The sequence below is a fragment of the Gracilinanus agilis genome, chromosome 3 (genome assembly GCF_016433145.1).
Source record: "Gracilinanus agilis isolate LMUSP501 chromosome 3, AgileGrace, whole genome shotgun sequence".
Classification (NCBI taxonomy): domain Eukaryota; kingdom Metazoa; phylum Chordata; class Mammalia; order Didelphimorphia; family Didelphidae; genus Gracilinanus; species Gracilinanus agilis.
Genome location: NC_058132.1, coordinates 502,556,140 through 502,569,196, shown reverse-complemented (window position 1 = coordinate 502,569,196; position 13,057 = coordinate 502,556,140). Strand labels below are relative to the sequence as shown.

Sequence of the window (13,057 nt, the reverse complement as noted above, 5' to 3'; positions counted from 1 at the left end):
ATATTTTATGGAATGATTCTCTGACAACATATAGAGAACGGAGTCAAACTTATAAGCATGGATATGATCAGGCAGTTTTCAGAAGAAGAAATCAGTGCTATGAAAAAGTCCTTGGAAAAAATGAGCCAATTCACTATTGATTTTAGAAACACAAATTAAAACCACTATGAAGTACCACCTCATACCTTTCAAATTGGTTAATATGACAGAAAAAAAACAAACAAATGTTGGAGGGGAGGTGTAAAAATTGGGACACTAATTAAAGCACTGTTGGTGAAGTTGAAAACTGATTCAAGTATTCTGGAGAACAGTTTGGAACTATGACCAAAGACATAAAATTCTGAATACCCTTTGATCCAATAGTACCACTACTAGGTCTATATCCCAAAGAGATCAAAGAAAAAAGAAAAGTATCTATAGGAACAAAAATACTTATAGTAACTCTTTTTGTAGTGCCAAAGAGCTGGAAATTGAGAGGATGTCCAAGAATTGGTGAATGATTAGAACAAGTTGTAGTATATAATTGTTATGGAACATTACTGTTCTACAGAAAATATTCACCAAGATGATTTCGGAAAAACCTGGGAAGACATATATGAACTGATGCAAAATGAAATGAAAAGAGCCAGGAGAACATTATATACAATAATTACAATATTTTATGATGATCAACTGTGAAGGACTTTGCTATTGTGATCAAAATGATGATCTAAGACTTATGATGAAAAATGCTATCCACCTTTAGAGAAGGAACTGGTGGAATGAGTGCAGACTGAAGCATACTTTTTTGCTTCATTTTTCTTACTTTTTTTTAAACATGGCTAAAATAGGAATGTTTTGCATGTTGTTACATGTATAATTGATATCACATTTCTTTTCTTTCTTAATAGGTTGGGAAAGAGCAGGAAGAAGGAAGATAATTTTTTAAAATGCATATAAAAATGAATAAATAATAAAATTAAAAATAGAAATAACAAGTGAAAACTAAAGGCTGTGGGGAATATTCTGGCTGAGCACAAAATAAAAAACATCTTACAATCTAAACTATCTAAATATGGAGAAGGTTATTCTTGAACACTACAAATTCCTCATCACTGAAAGTCTTTAAAAGGATGTCTGCTTGTCAGAAAATGTTGTGGAGGGGATGCTGCACAGGTATGCTTTGGGCAAGATGATCCTCTCTGGCCTCTGCAAGCTCTATAAACAGCTGTTTACCTCATTTTCTCTGATTCTACCAGCCATCACCCTGGTGGCATTACAATCTTTGTCCTGTGGGTAAATGGTTTCATAGAAAAAAGATACTTTATTTTCCCAATTACATGTAAATAATAATTTTCTACATACATTTTCTGAAGTTATAAGATCTAAATTGTCTCCCTTCTCTCCTTCCCTTCCCCTTCCTGGAGATGGTAAGCAATTTGATCTGGGTTATACATGTATTATCAAATTTCTATATTGTTTATTGTTGTAAGAGAATACTCATAAAACTAACCTGTAAAATAAAAACACAAACAAAAGTGAAAAATAATATGCTTTCATCTGCATTCTGACTCTAACAGTTCTTTCTCTGGAGATGGATAGCATTCTTTGTCATAAGTCTTTCTGAATTGTCCTGGATCATTGTATTGGTATGAGTAGTTAAGTCTTTCAAGTTGATCAATGTACAATATTGCTGTTACTGTGTACATTGTTCTCCTGATTCCACTTATTTCACTCTGCATCAGTTTATGTAGGTCTTTCCAGCTTTTTCTTATTTATTTGTTTTTTTTTGTTTGTTTGCTTGTTTGTTTATTTATTTATTTAAACCCTTACCTTCCGCCTTAGAAATATTGATTCTAAGGCAGAAGAGTGGTAAGGGTAGGCAATGGGGGTTCAAGTGACTTGCCCAGGGTCACATGGCTAGGAAATGTCTGAGGCCAGATTTGAACCTAGGACCTTGCGTCTCTAGGCCTGGTTCTCACTCCACTGAGCTACCAGCTGCCCTCCTTTCCAGCTTTTTTTCTGAAATCATCCTGTTCATCATTTCTTACAACACAATAGTATTTCATCACCATTCTATGCCACAATTTGTTCAGCCATTCCCCAATTGATGGGCTACATCATCAATTTCCAAATCCTGGACACCATAAAAAGTTCTGATATGAATATTTTTTGTACAAGTAGGTCCTTTCTCCTTATAGCTTCATTTTTTTGACCATAAGATTTATCACAAAGCAGGCTTATCTTTGTTCTCCACATGAGGAAATTAGTCTACTTTCTCTTTCCATATAATAGCCCTTTACATACTTAAAAAGAGCCAGCATTTCAATTCAAGCCAACCAACCATTTCTTAGACAACAGGGCTGGTATAAGAAAGAGAATGAAGGGGAAAATCCGTTTCACTGAAGAAGGACCATGTCATGTCCATGTGTCTTTGATTATTTTGACAGTGCCATGCTATTTTGTACAGCATCTTAAGATCATTAGGCAACTTCAGCCCCTAGCATCTTCAGAGGAGTCCAGCCTCCCATAGTCCTCACTAGCACAACACTTTGCTTTCAAAACAAGCTGTGTTTACTTTTTTTGTGTCTCCAAGAACCACTACATAATTTCTTTTCATCTCATGCCATCCTGAGGCAATCTAGTCCTCTTAACACAGTATCAGTCTGGCTGTAGATGAGGCTTGGACATAAATGAAGAACATCAATGATACCTACCTTCTTCGATTACCCAAGTCATGCTCTTAGACACAATTCAGAGATGGAGCCCTTTTGAGTTTGGGGATTTCCTTATCACCTACTCTGTGACATGCTGCCTAACTGGGACAATTTGAACTAAAGGGCATAAAGAAAGTGCTGTGTGATTGAACAACTATTGCTTCATCCATGGGTTGCCTGTAGGCGCCAGTGTTAATCTTATTTGATTCTGTTCTCTGACTACAATAAAAAAAGTAAATATTTGTAACTTCTCTAATCTGTTTCAGCTGTTGCAATAGAATAATTTGATAAAAACAAGCAAACTTTCCCAAGATTAACAGAAGTTTATGACTGTGATAAGCAAATAAACTTCTCCCTTCAGTGGGCTGGCCTAGAGGTAGATCAAAAATTCATTCTGGGGGTTTACACACCTGGGACTCCTGAGTGTCAAACCCTGATGAAACAGAATAGAAAATAAGAGGTACAAATTCATCAGCATACATACCTATCTGCATGGCACTTCGAGCCTGGCTGGCTGCTTGTTGAGCTGAATGCCTCAGACAATTGCTCATGGGAGGAGAAGCCGCCTGGTGCTGGGGATGGGTCTGAGGTGCAGTGAGTGGAACAATGGGTCTGACAGTAGTGGCTGGGTTGGTTAGGCTCCCACCTCCAGGAAGAGCAGTTCCTGCCATCCCTTTAGCCAGTGGAGATCCTCCAGGTATGTTATTCCGGGACTGTCCAGCTCCTCCTATAGGGACCCTAAGTAATAAGGCAGAATAGGATAAAGTGAAAGGATTCAGATTCAGAAGTGCCAGGCAGGTCATATTTTGGGGAAAAAATGCCATCAGCTATTTGTAGGATCTAAAAATGGGATGTCATGTCAGTCCTGGAATATCTGATCATGAAAACATTTTGAGAGAAATGTTCATACTTGAACAATGAATTCTCAGTGTTCATTCTTAGATGAACTACGACTATTCTCAGACAACTTTATGATGTACTTATTCTCAGTATGAATGTTCTGGAGAACATAACAGAAAAATAAACCCCGCCAAAAATAAAACAATCATAAAACATCAGAATTTTTGGTTTAGGAAAGAAATCATAGTTGAAAAAATACTGGATTTGGAGTTGGTGGGTCAACATTCAAAAGTCAAGTTCTACCCCTTATTACCTGTGACTGTGGGCAAATCAACTTATTTTTCTGATTCTCTAATTCCTCATCTAGCTGATGAAGAAGTTTGGACTAGATGACTTCTAAAATCCCCTCCACTTTTATGATCCTATGATCCTAATTAATTCTTAAAACAAAACAAAAACAAAAAACCCTATCCACATCTAGATGAAACGAATGACTCAGCTACATCTGACTAGGATGTTTTATGGAAGGGAAAGAACAATCCAAAAATTAGTTGATTCTGTCTGGATGCATCCTTCATTCTATTTCCAAAGGCCTTTGACCAAAACTTCTGGGAAATGGAACAGAGGACATTTTTGCCTTGAATAGGAATTTCAAGGGTTGTCAAAGTTCAAGACCAGAAATGGGTATTTTTTACACCAAAGTTTTAAAATGAAGCTCAGTAAAAAATGTTTAGGAATTGCAAAATGGAGGAAGAGGCAGAACTACCTTCAACTATTCTTCCATGCACTAATTACTTATCCTGTTTCTGTAACTTCTGTAACTTATCTGTGGGGACGTGGTGGATTCATGGTTGTTCTAGGAGAAGAGACTGAGGAACAAAAAATATTATATCTGGTCCTAGAGGCACTGAGATAATACCTAGTAGATGTGGAGACTTCTGCATAGTGAGTGTTCAAACCCTCAACCAAATGGAGACAAATGGGAAAGGGAGATGACTTGTGCCATGATAGCAACATATTCACATGTGATGGTTTTGCAACATGGGGTTAGGGCTTGAATCAGGGAGAAGGTCCCATGAGCTGAAAGCAATATTTTGTTTTAGTGGATATGGGAAGAAAGGTCTCATAAGCAAGCATTCACCTGTTAAGAAAGGATGGGGTTTTTCTTTAACCATTGTAACAACTCTGAAAATAGCTATTGATGAGTATCTTTGTCAGAAAAACTATAAAAAATGCTTATTTTATTGCAACTGCTACCTGATGAACTTGCTTTTATGCCAAGAGATAATAAAAACAAATAAAATAAAGTGGGCTGGTACATCAGAGTTACTTATTTGCAAGACCACACTAACAGTGCTTAATGGCTTTGCTAAAACAGTACATTTGAGGGTAACTCAAAGTCTATTACTTATTCTATAAGCATTGACAAGACTTCAGTGAGACACCAACTGAGAGAGAAATCTATAATACTAATAGTTGATATTTATATAGTATTTTACAATTTACAAAGCACTTTACATAATCTCATTTGAGCCTCAACTCTGTGAGGAAGGTAATGTGGATATTATTTGCATTGTACAGATGAAAAAATTGAACAAAGAGAGATTAAATGATTTTCCCATGAATTATAAAACTTGTCCAATGGAAGTGAATCTGTTATCCATTAGGTCCACTGGGAATGGTTCTGCTGAGTCCTTATAATTTTCCTTTTTCTGAGAAGTATTCATGTATCTTTTAGTAATTTACCTTGTTTGCTCTTTCCTTTTTCCTAAACCTCCAATTCAAATGAACATGTATTCATTAATTATCTTTTTTTGTGACAGAGACTATGATTAGAACTGGGAATGCAGAGACAAAAAAAAAGGCAAAGAAAGAAAAGAAATAATTTCTTCCCTAAAGGATTCTACTGGCGGAACAGAGCTCAGAGGCTTTAGGAAGGTAAGAAATGAGTAAGAATTTGAATAGCTTTTGGTTCATAGGCACTATATGACTGGTTAAGGATATATTCAGCCCTCCTTCATGCCTTTACTCTTGTCTTTTTTTTAAAAAAGTGCTATTTTTATTTCAAATTATTTACTGATATTTTTCATATCACTTTTATTTTTGAATATATCCCTCCTTGTTCCCTATGAAGTGAATTATCCTTTGCAAATGAGAATGAAAAAGAAAAAGAAAGTCAGTTCAGCAAAGCTAAACAACAGGTAAAATGAAATCTGAAAGTATCTGCAACATTCTATATCCATGCCATCCTGACTTTGCAAAGAAAAGAGGGAAATATGCATATTCTTATCTTTCCTCTAGGGGTCAAATAATAAACCCATTGTATATGAAAGTAAATAATATATTTTTAAAAGAAATAACTTTTTTCAAAAGAAAAAAATTAACAAGAATAGTGGCATTGTTTTACATATTTTTGCAAGTCTCTTTAATGTTTGGCTTATCAAAAGATGGCTAAATTCTCATATCTGCTTGTGAATTCAATCTATTGTGATAGGTTATTTTGGTTGAATTATATGAAAAAAAATTGGCTTCATACATACATATATGTAGTTGGAAAGGGAGGAGTATTTTAATAGGCAAATTATGTCTATGTTATTATGAAAATAGTTTTGAACTTGTAGTTTCTATGAAAGTGTTATGGAGATTCAGAGGTCTACAGATGATACTTTGAAAATTGCTACTATAAAGAAATGTTGGTGAGTTCCATAGATTTATTTTGTAGCCTACTACTTAACTAAAGCTATTATCTCTATTAGTTTTGTTGCTGATTCTTTGGGGTTTTCTAAGTAAATTACTAATTTGTAATTAGCAAAGAAAGATATTTTGCCTCTTTTTGTCTAAGATTATATCTTTTTTTTTTTGCTAATTGCTATTATTGGCACACCTAAACATTGAATAAAAAAGGGGGAAAAGGACATTCTTACTTTACATCTCTTTGGATTATCTAAGCTTCTGGTGTATCCCCATTGCAAATATTGCTAGCTTTTAGCTTTGGAAATATTTCTCATATTAAAAATTGGCCTCAATAATATTATTTTTCATCTTGTAGCTTCAAATATTTTCTTTGGGTATAGTTATTTCATCATTTTGTGGAATGCCTAATGTGGAAACTCATCACACTAACTCAGATAATGACCTTTTAAAATTAAGGATTGGTAGTTAAATAGTAGATGATTGTTTGAAGCACATAAAATTGTTCAGGGTTACACAACTTGGAAATATAAGAGATGAGATATGAATCCAGATCTTACTCAGATTCCAGTATACTATTAACTAGTTTATGCTGCCTCTATTCTTATTATATTGACAATAATAGTAATAGCTAATATTTACACAGTGCTTACTATGCACTAAGCACTGTGATTCTCACAATAATCCTGGAAAAGAAGGATTTTTATTTTCTCCATTTTACAGATGAAGAAACTTGCCCAGGGTCACACTTATGAAATGATTATGAAAAATGTTACCCCTCCCGCAAATGTCAACTACAGATCTTAAAACATTCTAATTTATTTAGGGGCCATTTAGAGACAGCGGTGTTTGATAATGGCTGCTAAGTGACATGGAAGGCTGGCTCCTAAGCAAGATACGGGAAACAATTCGCCTACTATTGAGTATGTATAGCCAAATTTTAACTGAGGTTCCAGTGCAATGGTGATACCTAAAATGATGCTTACCATAATCATTTGAGAGTTAAAAATCCCCTCTATAATGCTTTAAGATCTCTAGTTGCCATTTGGGGTTGTGGTGGTAGAAATATTTTTCAAAAGCGTTAACAAATATTTTACTCCAAGAATGTGAGAAAATCCTGTTTGTTGTTGTTGTTGTTGTTGTTGTTGTTGTTGTTGTTTTTAAGAAAAGAGATAAAAAGAAGAATAAAGAAAATGGAGACTTAGCTTACTGTCTAAAAGTTGAGTGACTGAAAATCAGGAAGACTAACATTCTTGTTTGAGATCTTTCCCTCCAGAAAATATTTCTACTCAAGGTTAATGGAATGAGAGTCCTATATCAACTAGTAGACTGAACTTAAGTCTAGTTCTTCTGTGATGACTCCAGTATAATCTTGTCATGCAGTTTACATTTGAAAACATTTCGTTTTATCTTTATGTATGACAGAAGGCAGTGTGGTATAGGAGGGGAAAACTCACTGGATTCTAGGGGAAACAAAAGGACTAAGCTCATATTCTCATCTGCTACTTAATGTTTGTAGAATCTTAGAGGAATCATTTAAACACTCTCAGTTTCAATTTCCTCATCAAGGAATGAAAGTATTGAAGCTGATGATCAGCAAAAAAGGGAGGAGGACGGAGACTGCAAACTATAAACTAGAGAGCTTAACTTTGACTCCCTTTTGATTTTTGTTTTTAATAGGCTTACTAAACTATTTAGTGAGAGGAATTTTGTGGATATGGTTTATCTAGACATTGGCAAAACTTCCAATTCAATATCTTCTACTATTCTTTTTACTAGCTGTATCACCCTGGGCAAGTCTTTTAACCCTATTTGCCTCAGTTTATTCATCTTTAAAAATGAGCTCAGGAAGGAAGTGACAAATCACTCTAGTATATTTGCCAAAAAACAACCCCCACTGAGGTCATGAAGAGTTGGCTACAAACTGGACAACAGCTTTTCTTTTGGATAAGAAGGTAAGATTTGAGCAAGCTGATAAAAGATAGGTTCAGATTCAGCTGGTCTAAAGTGTAGTTAATGGTTCAATGTTCACGTGGCAGGAGATTTTCAGTGTAATGCCCCAGGGATCTGTGCTTGGCAGTGGGCTATAGAACATTTTTAATCAATGACTTGGATAAGACATACATGGCATAGTCATCAAATCTGCAGATGACACAAAGCTGGGAGCTAACATCCCAAATGACAGTCAGGATCCAAAGTGATCTCGACAGGCTAGAGCACTGGGCTAAATCTAGAAGATGAAATTCAATAGGGATAAGCATAAAATCTTACATTTTGTTACAAAAATAATCAGCTTCACAAGTACAAGATGAGGGAAGCACAGTGAAGCTGAAGTTGGTCTAAAAAAGATCTATAGTATTCTAGTAGATTGCAAGATCAGTATGAGTTAGGTAATGTGGCAATCAATAAAGCTATATAATCTTGGGCTATGAATGGATGAATAAAAGAGCATTTAAGTATTTACTGGGGCAGATAGGCAGAACTGTGGATAGAGTACTGGGTTTGAAGTCAAGAAGGCTCATCTTCCTGAATTCAAATCTGACCTCAGACACTAGCTGTGTGACCCAGAGCAAGTCTCTTAGCCATGTTTGCCTCCGTGTCCTCATCTGTAAAATGATCTGGAGAAGGAAATGACAAAACAATTCTAGTATCTTTCCTAAGCAAATTCCAAATGAGGTTATGAAGAATCAGACATGACTGAAGTGACTGAATCAAAAAGGTACGTACTTTATGCCAGTAACTGTTTGAAGTGCTTATAAATATAAACCCAAGCAAGAAAGACGGTATTTGTCCTGAAGGAGGAGCTTACTTGTTTTGTTAGTGGGGGGGAAAAAATAAAAAATAAAAGGGAATGGGAAAAAGGAGAAGAGAGAAGACGGCAGTGTAGTTTGGTAATGGCTGGGAAGTGACATGGAAGCCTGGTTTCATAGCAAGATAGGGAAAAATAAATCACCTTTTAGAGCCCAGAGGTCTGGGAACAGAAGCCAGGTGATTCCGATAGTGCTGGTGGTGGGTGCTGAGGATGATAGCAAGAATGGAGGTAACCTGGTCTGGAAATGGTCAGGAAATGAAGAGGAGGACTGGCTCTAGGCAAGATAAGTGGGAGTATAACGATTTGATTCCAAAGACCCCATAGTAGAATCCAAGTGGTTTCAGTGGGAGTGGGTGGAGGAGAATGGGTACAAGAAGAGGAATTATTTCCAGGAATACAGAGATAATACTATCATTAATCTCTAACTTCCTCAGACTTCTTCTGGAGATTGTGTTCTATCCCAGACACATCTGAAAGACATTGACGAGTCAATGAGTCAAAGGACATTGATCAATTGAAGAATGTCCAAAATGTAGCAAATATGACTATGGTGAAAGGCTTTCAGCTCATCTTATATGAAGATTAGTTGAAGAAACTCAGTCTATTTACTCTGGAGAAGAAAAAACTGGGGATAGAGGGAGTTGGTACAAGAGAGTTTATCATCAAGTATTTGAAGAACAATTATATGTAGGAGGGAGTCGACTCATTTTGTTTGTTCCCAAAGAGCAAAACCAGCAGCAATGTGTTGTTGTTAATCATTTTTCAGTTGCATCCAATTCTTCATGTCCCCATTTGGGGTTTTATTGGCAAAAATATTGGATTAATTTGCCATTTCCTAACCTAGCTCATTTTACAAATGAGGAAATTGAGGCTAATAGGGTTAAGTGAATTGCCTGGGGTTGCACAACTAGTAAGTATCGGAGGCCAGATTTGAACTCAGGAAGAGGAGTCTTCCTAACTCTAGGCTCAATACTATATCCGCTATGCCAACAGCTGCCCTGATGAGTAGAATATGGAAAAAAGAAAAATTTAGTCTTGATATTTGAAAAAAAAACCCAAGAATGAGAACCCAACAAAAGGAGAGCAGGATTGCCATGAGAAGTGGTAGGCACCCCGTCTTTGAAGGTCCTTGAGTAGAGGAAGGAGGACCACTTGGCAGACATGTTATAATAGGGATTCCTTCTGGGTATTGGTTGAACCAGATAGCTTCTAAGGTTCCTTCAATTTCTCAGAGTTTATGATCTCCAAGGTGCCAATAAACTCAAAATCCCATGCCACTATGAAAAGTCATGATTTCACAGACTCCCCCCAAAATGAGCTGTGATTGATTGGCCTGGTACAGATAGACCAGATCTTCTAGTGACAAATAATGATAATTTTCCCTTCCAAAAATTCTTTGTGCTCAGTCTCAGATCAATTCGATGACACATTCAGCTCTCAGACTCCCAGAATGGCACTACCCTACCACATACTGCTCATTTATTTCATAGCCAAGCTATTTTGTCAAATCCAGGTGGAGGAATGTAGGTTAATGAGCAGTTTAAGCATTAAGAGGAACTAGTGTTAATCTTCATTGACTGAAATGCAACTCTAGACTTGCCAGAGCCAATTATTTTTACTGACTCAAGTGGCTTCCAAAGGGGAAACAAAAATACACTGATGGTATTCTTGCTATATCCTTGGACACTACTCTGCCACAGGTGAACTTTCAAGGTTATTTTGCCTAAGGATTTCAGTGAATTGGAGAAATTCTTTTTTTGGGAAAAAAAGGTTGTTGTTGAGACATTTTTCAGTTGTGTCCATTTCTTTGTGACCCCATTTAGAGATTTCCTGGCAAAAATACTGGAGTGGTTTGCCACTTCTTTCTCCAGTTCATTTGACAAATGAGGAAACTAAGGCAAAGAGGACTGAGTGATTTGTTCAGGGTCAAATAGCTACAAAGATTTGAATTCAGGTTTTCCTGACTCCAAGTCTGCTCTATTCACTATACCACCTAGTATACATATTCATTTTCTTTCACCACAGAATGTAAGCTCAGGTATGTAAGAATGTAAGGTCAGGGACTGTTTCACTCTTTTCTTTATAGCTCTATCTGCCATATATATATTGTGTGTGTATATATATATACATGTTTACCTATTTAATTAAAAGGTAATTAAATAACAGGTAATTTGATAGGAAGGACACTAGGAGTAGAAGGATAAAGAAGGGTATTATAGAAGCAGCTAAGTGGTTCAGTAGATAGAGTGCCAGGCTTAGAGATAGGAGGTCCTGGGTTCAAACCTGATCTCAGATACTTCCTACCTGTGTGACGCTGGGCAAATCACTTCACCCCAGCTGCCTAGCCCTTACTATTCTTCTGTCTTTGAACCAGTGTTTAGTATTGATTCTAAGACAGAAGGTAAGGGTTTAAATTTTTTTTTTAATTTTATAACAAAGGGTTTCATGTAGGAGGTAATGATTAAGCTTCATATTGGAGGAAGTCAAGGATTCTGTAAGATAAAGGTGAAAAGAGTGTGCATTCCAGGTTGGAGGAGCATCTAGGACACATGTATGGGCATGAGAGACAGAATGCCATATATGAGGACCAGAGAGAAGGTCAGTCTATGGTGATCCAAAAGACTGTCCAAAGAAGCAAGTCCTTTTAAACTCTAGGAGAATGTTAGGCTACTGTGAGTAGGTGTTAAGATTAAAACTAATATACAATAACTTTTATATTTTATAAAGTTTAAGATTAAAATTAATATACAATAACTATTATATTTTATAAAGTTTATTAATAATAACTAAAGTAAAAAAAGCTAGAGTAAAAAGGTTGCTGACCCAGTCTTGCATGCAGAAAAAGAGCCCAAGGGAGGAGTTACAGAACTATATAAACAATAATGTAAAGACTTACGTAAATGAAAAGGGAAAAGGAATATTGGGACAAGGAAAGAATTCTGGGAGATGGAGTCCAAGGGTTCAAGATTTTCTAACTAATACATAGGGATTATTTAATTCTTTGTATTTGTATCTCTAGGTTTTAGCATAGTATCTGGCACACAGTAGGTGTTTAATAAACACTAGATACTTGACTGATTGTGTGTGAAAACTACCGGTTAAGGAATAGAGCTGGGCAAACTTGACAATCTGACATAAATCATCCAGTTCTCTCTCCAATCTCCTAATGAAAACAGAATTCACTCTTTCTAAGTCTGATGAGGTATAAAATATGGCATAGCATATGTGGTTACTCCACATTCAGGTATATCAGTACTGTTGATGGCCTTTTGGCATCCTGCTTCCTCATATCTCACCCTCCCCTATAAAAGGGATCTTTTCCATCTTCCAATTTCTCACAGCACTTTGCCTGGCTCTGTCCTTTGTACTTAGTTGTGTATGCTGGATGCCAGATGAAATTAAACTAGTAGGCTATAAGCTCCTCGAGAGCAGGAAAATATGGGTCATATTTACCTTGGCTTCCCTATTGCTGAGCCCAGTCCATGCACAGGGATGGTACTAGCTACATTTATTTTTGTTAAGCTGCTTCAGCCAGCTATACTTGGTGTTGCAAACTTGTAATCCCAGATCCTGGAGAGACTGAGGATGACTGATGGGTCTCTCAAGCTCAAGACTTCTGAGCTGCTATGGGCTAAACTGATTGGGTGTATCTGTACCAGATTCAAAAGAATCCACTATAGAAAGAAATGGCAAACCACTCTATTAACCTTGCCTTTTCTTTGCATAGTGATGGTCCATGGTGGGGCCATGAAGAGGTGGATGTGACTGAACAACAACTGTACTTCTAGCTTTGGTAAAATGGGGAGAACCAGTATTAAAAATACGTTAAGTAAATGAATGAACAACTAAATAAATGAACCACATTGGAATGTTTCCTTGGTGATATTGGGAACTCAATGACCTCAGGTTTGCCAAAATTTATTTTTCATGTTATGCATTCATTCCATGCGTTAATTCCTATATATATATATATATATATATATATATATATATATATATATATATATATATATATATA

General features: G+C 36.2%; 1 protein-coding gene across 1 annotated transcript in view; it reads right to left on the bottom strand.

Moving 5' to 3' along the window:
• The window catches only part of SH3RF3 (SH3 domain containing ring finger 3), a 634,709-nt gene that overhangs the window by 116,249 nt on the left and 505,403 nt on the right, over positions 1 to 13,057 (bottom strand). Inside the window, exon 7 of the mRNA XM_044670492.1 lies at positions 3,181 to 3,434. Within this exon, the coding sequence (XP_044526427.1) occupies positions 3,181 to 3,434 (254 nt within the window). The remainder of the gene's footprint in view (positions 1 to 3,180; positions 3,435 to 13,057) is intronic.